Here is a 10,908-nt window from a genome sequence, read left to right as displayed (position 1 = left end):
TTATACTTATGTATTTATGTATATTATTCTATATATTTGTGTATTTAAGTATATAATTCTATTGGTTTTGTTTATTTTAGAATTTTAGAATTCTGGCTTTATTAACTTCATTGTTATTCTAACGAGCCAATCATTCTTAATGTATATTTTGATGTTATAGCCTTTGGATTTGGATCGTATAATTCTCTCATGTTGCTGTGTAGTTCAGCAGTCCTAATATGAAAAGTCTAGCTGTAATCACTGTTGATTGCATGCAGTTTCTGCAGGTGTCAGTATGACTGTAGCCGGTAGGAGGGACTTGATGCTCCAACTTCTCATTTTGTGTCTCTCTGCTCTCCAGTCAGTCGTCCTGGTCCTGCTTGGAGAGAGACGACGACATCAGCAGCAGCACGGCATTCCGGTGAAACACCATGCATCTTAGGCTGAAAAGACGACCGGAGCCTCACATTATTTCGCTTTCCTATTTTTGATTTCCGTTTTTTTGTTTCGCCTTTTCTTTCTTTTATTCCCCCCCTCCCTCCTCCTTTTCACCCAGTCTCTGACGCGCAAGGACACTACAGCATCCATCCACGGCAGAAACGCTCGCATAGAGCATCCTCTGTACAGACGCACCACCATCCTCCTCCTTCTTTCCTTCCTCCTACTCTCCTCCTCTCCTCTCTCCTGTTCTGTTCTAACCCAGAGGACATCGGGACCTCTTCTCCCCCCCTTTTGCCCGGAGACATGGATCTATGGTTTCATTCGATCCGGATTTGCTGGTGGAGGGTTTTGTTTCTGATGAGTGTTTTCCAGGACTATCTGAGCTCCATGCTGGACTGCCCGCCGACCTGCAGCTGCTCTCAAACAGAGATCTATTGCAATAAGTCCGACAACGGCAGGTTTTTCCCTTTACTCGCCCTGCAAGACACTGGGAGCAATGGGACCACCGTTGACATAGCAGAGTTATTCAAAAACATCAGCTCTATGTAAGTAGATGCGGATTTTGCCGTGCGTTTTTTTTTCTTCTTTCTAATCATTAATTGATCCTCAGTAAGGCGTCTGTGCTTTCAGGGTGTCTGTTGCTTTCTTTGCACTGATTTGACTTGTTGGCTGTTTATTCCTCATATTGAGACTTTTTGCACTTCTATCAGTCCGTTAAGTGGCCTTTTATGGTAACATCATGCTTGATAATCTTGTATGGAGGTTAAATGCGCTCATTCTGCCCCGCGTCTCCCCTGCACAGTCAGACAAATCCATTTCAACCTTGTGGCAAAAAAAAAAAAAAAAGTAGCCCACTTGATCTTGAAGCCTGGTATGGTGACTGTCGGATTTTACGTGTGTGTGTGTGTGTGTGTGTGTGTGTGTGTGTGTGTGTGTGTGTGTGTGTGTCCTCATAAAGTTGCTCCTCTGCAGCGGCTCCGCAGGCCTACACGGCCGAATGACAGGAGGATGTTGCGGAGAACCTCACATCACCCATTCACTTGATTCCCGTCCGCGTGTGCAGCAACTGCTCCGACAGATTGTGCTAAATGGATCAGAAAGAAATGGTGCAGTAAGGTCAAGCAGTTACATTTCAGCCCGCATCCCCTGAGACCGACGCGACCTGACAAACTTTATTATGTCCAGATGATGGGGGGGGGGTCGAAAACGTCACTTGTGGCTTTTTTCCCCCTCCCCGCCGCCCCCCCACCCCTCAAAAGACATGGACATGTAGCAGGATGCTCGGCTTTTTGAGGATTCATGAGCTTAAAACAGAGGAGCGGTGATGACGGCAGACTCTCCAACCCCCTCAAACACACACCCACACACCCCCAGAAGTACATTTTCATTCTGCATCCTCTCTCTCCCCCCCTCCCTCCTCTCTCCCTTCCTCCCTCCCTCCCTCGCTTTCCCTGGCATCGATCCTTCCTGCCAACATCAAAGCTTTCTTTCTTGAAAAGTCAGGGAAAAAAAGCAGGGCTCGGGCCTTAAAATAAGACCTCTGGTGTCGATGGGGCTGATTTGCATATAAAGTAAACATCTCCCCGTTAACGCACTGGAATTCCCCGCACGGCTTCCTCCGCGCCGTCTTACGCCACAAAGGACTTTTCCTCCCATCAGTTTCGGTATCCGGTTTACCCTTTATCCGTTTGAGGGAGACAACAACTTATTTTGTGACACGGTTCATCGCTTCCCTGTGCCACTAGAGGGTAGCCTGGTACCCTCTATACACTGGGAATCAAGTACTCTTTGCAACACTGGAGTCATTTACGTGACTGTTTGATCAGAGAGAGTTTTTAGTCAAATCAGGCACAAAATGAAGCTCAGCCACATTAAAAGCAAAGGATGGTAAAGAGATGATGGGCCAGGGGTCACAGCACGCTGTTAGTGATTACTGTAACCCTAGGGTGACCCTCGGATAAAGACTTCCTCTTTGTAGAACCATCTCTCCTCTCCGCTCCATCTCTTATCCGGTGAGATCAACAGTAGAATAACCCACCTCTTGGGTTATCATTATTTAAAAATGCCAAAAATTCATGTTACAACAAGGACACAGTCACACATTGCCTGCATTTTCGCCTTTGAGAAACCCTAATACAATTGACCCAGGACTAATTGTGCATTCCATGGCTCACCGCCAGCAGGCTGCTTGTTTTCTTGCTGCTCAGCATGGACAGCAACCTCCACCCAACACCACCAGCAGCTCAATGACAGCTTAGAGACAATACCTCCCAATGTCACATCACCTAATAGGAATTTATACATTCAAAACACACAGAGATGATTCATTATTTATACATGCAGTGTATCTGATAATCCACGGTGCCTGTTCAGCGCTATGTAATGTAATTATTTAAAAGTGTAAATATTGTACACAATTAACGATTTGACTTAAAACAATCACTTATAGAGCATCTATAAATGTATATCACACTAACTGACCTGTGAAAATGCACACCTCGAATTAATAATTATAGTTAATTGCTTGATGCGAATTTGTTATCTGGCTAGAAACCATGCTCTTGAAAAAGAATAACCAGTATCCATAGTAATACAGAGCAGTCAGTGACAGTACAAATGGTCTTTGGCCCTCTCTCTTTGTAAGGTGTTAGATGCATGGATTTTACTAACAAGAAGTCGGTTTCACTCATCACAAGGGAAACAGGGAGAGATGGGGACAATTTATGGAGATGAGAAACTAGAGCTCCTAGCAGGAGCTGTGGTGCGATTGGCCAGCCAAAGAAAACTGCCAAGTCCAGATAATAGTTTTCCAGTTCCCTCACATTAGAGATTCATCACAAGGGGCATCACTGTTTGAAGTGGATAAGATAAGGCCTTGCTGTGATACTTGAAGAAAAAACGGTTTTCTGAGAGCAGCTGAAGCATTTGACAGGTTTGTGTAAGTGCGGCTCTGACTGCAGGTGCGCGTTTGTTTGGAGAATCCAATCAGCGTTTCCACCTCTGGTGATGACGTTTGGCCTCATTTTATTTCCCTTTTTTGTACCTTTGAGAGAGGGGTTTGTGTGGAGAGACTAAAGTAAGTGGGCATCTGTACAGTCATCACTGTGGCGTCAGTTGCTAAATAGGCTATCTCCAGTATGTATTTAGATAAAAGATCACCTCATTTCCTCTGCTTTCAGTACATCTTTCCATTCTACTCTTAAGATGATAAGAAGATATGTATTCACCAACATCCATTCACTGCCACTGTTGAGACTGTCAAAGCACTGAACTATTCAATCAAATTGTGAGTGTTAGTAAAGTCAAAGGGTCCAATCTTTGATGGTGTAATAGTAGTAATAGTCTATAACAGTGAGATGGTAATATAATGTTGTATCCCCATAATAATCCTACAGCGACTCATCTATTGGTCAAAACATGTGATTCACATATAAAAAAAATGGAAACCTTGGAGCCTAACATCCTGTAAGATTATATTTCTTTATCTTTTGTGCACAAGATAAAAAAAATATCTTTCAGGACATTGAAACAGCTGTAACCAAAAAAAAATCTTAATTTTACAGATAATGACATGGTTCCATGGGCTGTACATGTCCACACAATATGCAGATTTTCTTGGGAGTGTAACATTTTACAATTTTCTATTCTACTTATCTCTAAAATTAGGTTAAACACAAGATTTTTTTTTTAAGATCTCACAATTTACCCCGAAAGTTTCTCTACATTGAGACATTGTAGCACTGTACGGTATATTATTAAAAATCTATGAATATTTGAATTATTTTTTTTTTATTTGTTGTTATTAGATATTAGATGTTAGTCCATTCTCAGTTAATGTGCACTGGAGGCTTCCATATTCCACCATCACAATTATGTAAGTAGGATATTGGACCATAATTGGCTGTCAAGCTCATGCATACACACCTTCAACTCAGATTTAAGGTGAGCACAGAAAAACAGCAGATTAATTTAAAAAATAACCTTCTAGTGTCAAACTCTGCACATCCATCATTCTGCACAGTGAAGCTCAAACAAGTGAAGCAACAATAAGCAACATGCATTTCTGAGTGAAGGGCGACTTTAATGATCCATGAATTAGTTATAGCTAGGGATGTCAGATTTGCAAACAAATCGAATCAAATCTTTTTGAACGACTCTTAAAGGGGAACGAGTTAACTCAGTTCATAAGCGGAAGTGAATCCAAAATGCTGCTTCTGTATGGTGCATCTGCAGTTGTGCATAAAAGCCAGGTTGACTGAGTCTCTCTGAGTCAGAAGTTAACTCGTTTGTTCTGCAGACGCCCCCTGAGCCGAAAAACGAGTGAGAGCCGCTGCTCAGCAACAGTCTCTCATTCAGCGAGCTTCTCATCATGTTATACAAACCCACTGAGCCGAAAAGCCGAGGACCCAGTGAGCCAGACTTTGGTGTCGGTTAGTTGGAACTCTCTGAGTCGGAAGTGAACAGGAACTGGCTTGCCAGGTAATCGATTTCGACTGAAAAATTTGCTAATAGTATGGTAAATGGTAGGATTGTTGCATTTAACAGCTACAATACGAAAAATTGCGTCTCCAAAATCTCCAAATGTGAGTTTGAAACATCCGGCCATGAGGACACTGACAGGCTCTGTAAGACAATCAACAAGTATACATTTAACATCCACTCATCCTGAATGTCCAAATCCATGTACCCTTTGATGTCTGATAATGTCATTCAAATGTATATCTTATTATTATGCATGGTATTGAGTCATTAGGGGACATTCTTATTAAATTAAATGTTAGAATCCGAAGCCCTCTATTTGCCTTTGAAATGAGAATGCTCTTCCAAAACGATCGTGGTTTTGGCTTCTTTAATGTCAACTCTTTTTTCAATCAAAGATATTTATGTGGTCTTGTAAAATTGCCATCTGTTTATCTGCAAACAAACTGAGACTTCCACACTCTAAAGTGGTTTACTGTTTATCTGCTTTGCCAAATACGTCTGGAAGTTTATCGTTTAATATCTTTAAAATCTTGATCATCCAGTCCATAAAAGACCGTGTTTTCTCACTTCCAAGGATTGAAGCTATCATTTCAAATGCATCATAATGTTATAGTTATCACGATTAATCTTTTACTTACAGATGGTGTCACTTTCAAATGATAGAAGATGATTTGGCTCAGGTTTTTTTTCAGTAACACTGAGCCAAAGGCAATCTTTGCAGGATAAAGGAGTAGTCTCCTGTGACTGACCCTGATCTCTGACCTCTGTGTGGGAAAAAGACAATTTCAGTGGTAATATGCTGTAAATAGGATCATGGGATATAGTGTGATCTAACAGGACAGGGTGTGTTTGAAAAAGAGCAAAATAAAATCAAAGTTGTCACATCCATCCCTCCACTGCTGTATATTTCACCAGCCATCACATTCAGCATTTACCCAAAAAGCTCTGGGTCAATGCCAGTTACTCTGCTTCCTTAAGAAGTTATTTTTTTCTCTCTCTCCCTCTCTCTTTTCTTTTTCAAATGTTAAAACTTGAAACTATCGATCTTTGAACACCTTCAACAGCACACTTTAGATGAAACCTGCCAGCTAGTTGATGCTGCCAAAGAAACCTGTTTCACACAGGAATGTGTCCAAGGTCCGCTTATAGGTGACTTGTGTGGGCTGCAAGTGTCGCCCGGTTCAGACACTGAGCATTACTGTGTTATATAAATTCTGCGTTTTCTCTACCTCTTAAAACTCCTGTGCAGCCCACATAAGTATGTGACTGTGGCCAGTAGCAGCTTCAGATCCGGATATCTGCTCTATAATTCTTGCATAAGGCTTCTGAATGGGAATTGATAAGTTAACTTTCATGGAATTTCACTGAAATTGTTGTCAGAAGTGGAGTATTTCCTGTTCAACTGAGAGTCTTTGCTAAAGTGCTTGAGCACTAGTTGACCCCATAATGAAAAAGATCTTTTGCACATTTATAGGGGCACTCCAGCAATTTTCCATAAAGTTAGAGGACTTGCATTAGCCAAATAAAAAAAAAAAAAGGTTGAAATTGAAGCAACGAAGGGTTGAAATCTCCTAAATTTTAGTCCCTAGTTTTGGTCAAGCTTTCTAAAATGTTGGAAGCTACATCTAATAATGCAACTCCTTCTTGTCTTTCATTGGTCAGTCTTTTAAACCCCACGCCTCCAGTTTGTAACACAGAATTTTAAGCTTGATGGCATCATCAGGGTTAATGTCTTAAAGGTCCAGTGTGTAGGATGTATTGGCATCTAGCGGTGAAGTTGCAGATTGCAACTAACTGAACACCGCTCGCGTCTGTATTTGACCACCTGGGAATGAGAACGGGCTGTTAAGTGTGTCGGAGAAACTACGATGGCTGTGAAACTCGCCCTATCTATAGCCAGTGTTTGGTTTGTCCGCTCTGGGTTACTGCAGAAACAGGGCGGTTCAACATGGCGGACTCCTCAGAAGATGCAACAATTCCCATATTCAGGTGGTTGTGAAACCACTCTAATGAAAACATGAATCTTATATTCCATTTCTGCAAATAGATCCTCTTAAATGTTACACTTTAAGACTGTAGTGAACTTCTTCTGGAGCTACGGAAGACATTGTCTCAAACTTTGGTTGATTACTACTCCTTGTGATGAGTAAACTGATCCTCATGTAAATAATTAGTGGAGGGCCCCTTTAACACCTGGATTTAGCAATGCATGGTTAAATAAAACCAAAGGATTGGACTAATTAATGGAAAATGCATTTATCCAATTATGGGAAGAAATATGTCTATTTCTCAGCCTTTGTGCCCCGTTTAAAGGAGCATTCATCACATCCATGCTTAAATTGGTCTGTAGAATAAAGGTGCTGGATTCTGTAGTATTAGTGGAGACATAAAGGATAAGAGAGATACCCATGACTGGAATAAATATGACATAACAGAAAAGCAAAGCTATTCTTAGACATTTTATAATGTTATCTGGTTGGTAGTAAGCCACTTACAGACAAGAATGTATGAATGTCAGATATTGTGAATATGATTTGATCAATATCTTTGGGGAAAATAAGTGACCTAACAGGGTTTCCCATGCAGCTGGAACCCAGTCAGAGGGTTTTGTTCCACCTCCCAATATGGGATGTCAGATGGGTGTACAGAGTGGTGTGCCCCCTCCATCCACAAGCTCTCACACTCCCTGAAACACTCCCACCTTCCCTGCCTCACTGCTAGTATATTTATTTATTTCCCAACCTCCTCCCACCTGTTTTTTATCCATCTCTTTGCCTTTGTTCTCTTCTTTGCTGTGTGAAGTTTTGATGTCTGAGTTTCTGAAGCCCAGCTTACCTGTATCTGTTTGTCATCTTGATTTATTTTTCTTTGTCATCTTGATATTTCTCTCTGTCGCTTCCATTTTATTGAGGTTTTATTTTATTTTTTATTTTTTTACTTTCACACTCTTCAGGGGTGAGATGTTTTTACAAGCCTGCTGGGGTTTCTTTGTGTGATCTGTGGTTTTCTGTGCATTAATATCATTTGAAGGCACAGGTAAACTGTACCTCACTTACCCTCTGTTAGCTGCTCATGAAGAATGTAGCTCAGATGTTTACACCTGCCTGACATCAGCTTTGGATTCCTGCTATATATCTAAGCAGATACAAAGCAAAATCTGTTCTGAATGCAGTGTTGCTGCACTCTTACTCCTTATTTGAGAGGAATTCTTTGGAAGCTGGTTATTTTTTTACATTAGTGCTGATAAGATAACTGGACTGTTTTTGATTCCATATATATATTCCATGTTTTTCTCCAACCTCCTTTTTTATCATTTAATCAAAAAAGCAAACGTTTGAAATGGTAAATGTCTACACACAAGCAGCCTTACATGAAGTTTAGTTGCAAAAAACGGTCTCAAATTGGCAAAACTTTGATTTAAATCATCTGAACAAAGAATAAGTAAACATAATTTGGAATCTGACCAGATACAACTTTGGATATTTGGCAGTTTTTCATACTGATAATACTTTAATACAGACAGACTTCGTCTGTACCATGGATGTATTTAGGTTCAGTACCCAGCTTTACATTTTTAGTCTCAAGAAGTTGCAAAGAATGGTTTGGCAAGAAGCTGCAGGATTTAATGGTATCACTATTTGCTACATCAATTTACTAAAATAATATTTTAGAAATGCAGGATAGATGCAACAATATTCTTTTTTATATGGCTATCGATCAATCAAAGTACTTCTGAGTACTGTAGGGCTTGGTAACATTTTAAATCTTTAAATATTACAGGGAATCAAACACAAGCAGACATATAAGAACGTTGGCTCAATAATAGTCTAAAACTAGCTTTTTTCAAATCAGGAATTGTATGATCAAAGAATAAGTTAATAAGATTAGGAATCTGGCCAGATATTTGATGCCAATTTTAAATCCCTGATTCTCTGTGCAATGAACACATTTCATCTGGGCAACTAAAAATTAAATGAAAAATAAATGAATTGAGGTTGGATATCCAGTCCTAATTTTGTACCTTTAGAATTAGAAAATAGGTTTCAAAGATTTTGGTAAGAAATAGCAGAACACATGATTAGACGGTGGGTTTGTGGCAATTTGCTTTCTCTGCATAACAGCACAGTAACTTAGAATAGTATTCAGTAGCTGCAGTGCTTGCTAATAAATTGCCATTGTAGTTTCATAAGAGAGCTACTCAGATTCATTCATTAATTATTGGCTTGTCGTAGGCTATAAAATGACTCAAGTGACTGAAGCATCTTGCCTATGGGCATCAGGTGATCTTGACAACCTTCTAAACCCTTGTTGCCTCTCCTTTCCCGTGCAGTGTCAGTTATCATCACCATGAATGTCCTTTAACCACCCAAGAAGGAGTTGCTAACACACGTCCTGCCAGTTGGTCCTCACCATACCGACCCCCTGCTGCCTCCGCATTGCGAGGCTCACCTCAGGCAGTGCACGACGGGCTCCTCTGTTATAAGCATATCATCAAGTTTGCATGAGCCTGTCTTTGTGGAAAGTAGGTCACGGCTGCCATCTGAGAATTCGGAGGAGAGAGCGGCGGTTTGGTTCAGATTGTCTGCATGCAGGGATGCTGTTAGAAGTCTTGGCCATGTGACTGACCCAGCTTCTCCCACGCCCCCACCACCTCAACTCCCGCATCTGCAGGCAGCCTTCGCACCCTAAAAGATGCATACTAATGAGGCACCTTCCCCCCCCCTTAACAATCAAAAGATGCATTGAGGATCGAGGGGTGAAAAATACTGAAGGCTCCGCTGTTTCAGCCAGGATTAGAAAAACCCTTTAAAGCCTTGCAGTCGCATTCCACTGGCTTTTTGTTGACATTTAGTTGAGCTTCTGCTTTTATACAGCAGATTATGAGTCAGTGTCGCTGCTGTGTGCAACAGTTTATCATGTCAAATTTGGGAGATTGAAGGGAGCAGGAAAAAATCATGTATCTACCTATTTAAACCGAAATTTGTTCCATGGTGGCATGAAAAAACCTGAAATAAACTAGACTGGAATGTTTTCCTTGTGCATAGTCCCATCAATTTACATCTATTTACATGCATTGCCGTTTGCTGAATTTATTTTATATTATAATGCGCTTTGTGATTTCTCACTATAAGCAACAATTATTAAGTGCATGCTGCTGTTAGATATCTACTGGTGGCCACGAGGCAGAGAGTTTTATGTCTAATCAGGTAGCACGAGCCTTTACTGAAGGTTTATTACAGCTAATCATGTTCAGACATGGTATCTGTTGGCTTAGTGAAGCCTCTCTCTCTCTCTCTCTCTCTCTCTCTCTCCACACACACACACACACACACACACACACACACACACACACACACACACACACACACCATTAATTTCCTCAGAGATAACCTCTCCCCAGGTGTGGATGTATGTCTGACCTCAACAGTGTCCATCACCGTGTGCCGACTCCCACCAGACATTTCTGGCACAAAACCCCACCTTCCTCCGTTCTCTACCGGCTGCTAATAAAGCTCCTGCTCATTATTCATGTGGGATGTTTTGTGTTTCAAAAAACATCAATCATCATGTATTATCAAGTAGGAGGAGTCACCCCACTGTCCTCTGTGTCAGAGATGACTGGCAGAGCTGTGTGAGTAATGCAGCTCTTTCAGTTCTCACTGAGCTCCAGCCATATTCTCCTACACGGTGTGCACGTTGATGAATGCTACTCAACAGCATTCTCGCTTCTCTTTCGTTGAAAAAGGTGACACTTATTCAGTGCAAAATTCTACTTCAGAAATGAATTGTTCATCTGTGTGCATGTTCCATTCAGCTGCCGTCCTGTATTGTTTGTAATTGCCTGTATCAAAATTATTTTTATTATTTTTTATTATTCTTCAACATCACGGTCACAGTGTGACCCCAGACGGGGTCACTCGGGGGCTGGAGCTTATCCCAGCCTGGCACTAGACTATTCTTATTATTCTTACTCTTCTTATTAATTTTAAGGCCACGGCATTTTGG

General features: G+C 41.0%; 1 protein-coding gene across 3 annotated transcripts in view; it reads left to right on the top strand.

Annotated features, from left to right (window-relative positions):
* Positions 1 to 333: 333 nt before the first annotated feature.
* The window catches only part of ntrk3b (neurotrophic tyrosine kinase, receptor, type 3b), a 173,967-nt gene continuing 163,392 nt past the window's right edge, over positions 334 to 10,908 (top strand). For all 3 annotated transcript variants that reach the window (XM_051379933.1, XM_051379932.1, XM_051379930.1), the window contains exon 1: positions 334 to 965. In XM_051379933.1, coding sequence (XP_051235893.1) covers positions 724 to 965 — 242 coding nt within the window. In that variant the 5' untranslated portion in view covers positions 334 to 723. The remainder of the gene's footprint in view (positions 966 to 10,908) is intronic.

This window comes from Dicentrarchus labrax, unplaced genomic scaffold, assembly GCF_905237075.1.
Source record: "Dicentrarchus labrax unplaced genomic scaffold, dlabrax2021, whole genome shotgun sequence".
NCBI classification, from domain to species: domain Eukaryota; kingdom Metazoa; phylum Chordata; class Actinopteri; family Moronidae; genus Dicentrarchus; species Dicentrarchus labrax.
This window is presented reverse-complemented; position numbering and strand designations above follow the sequence as displayed.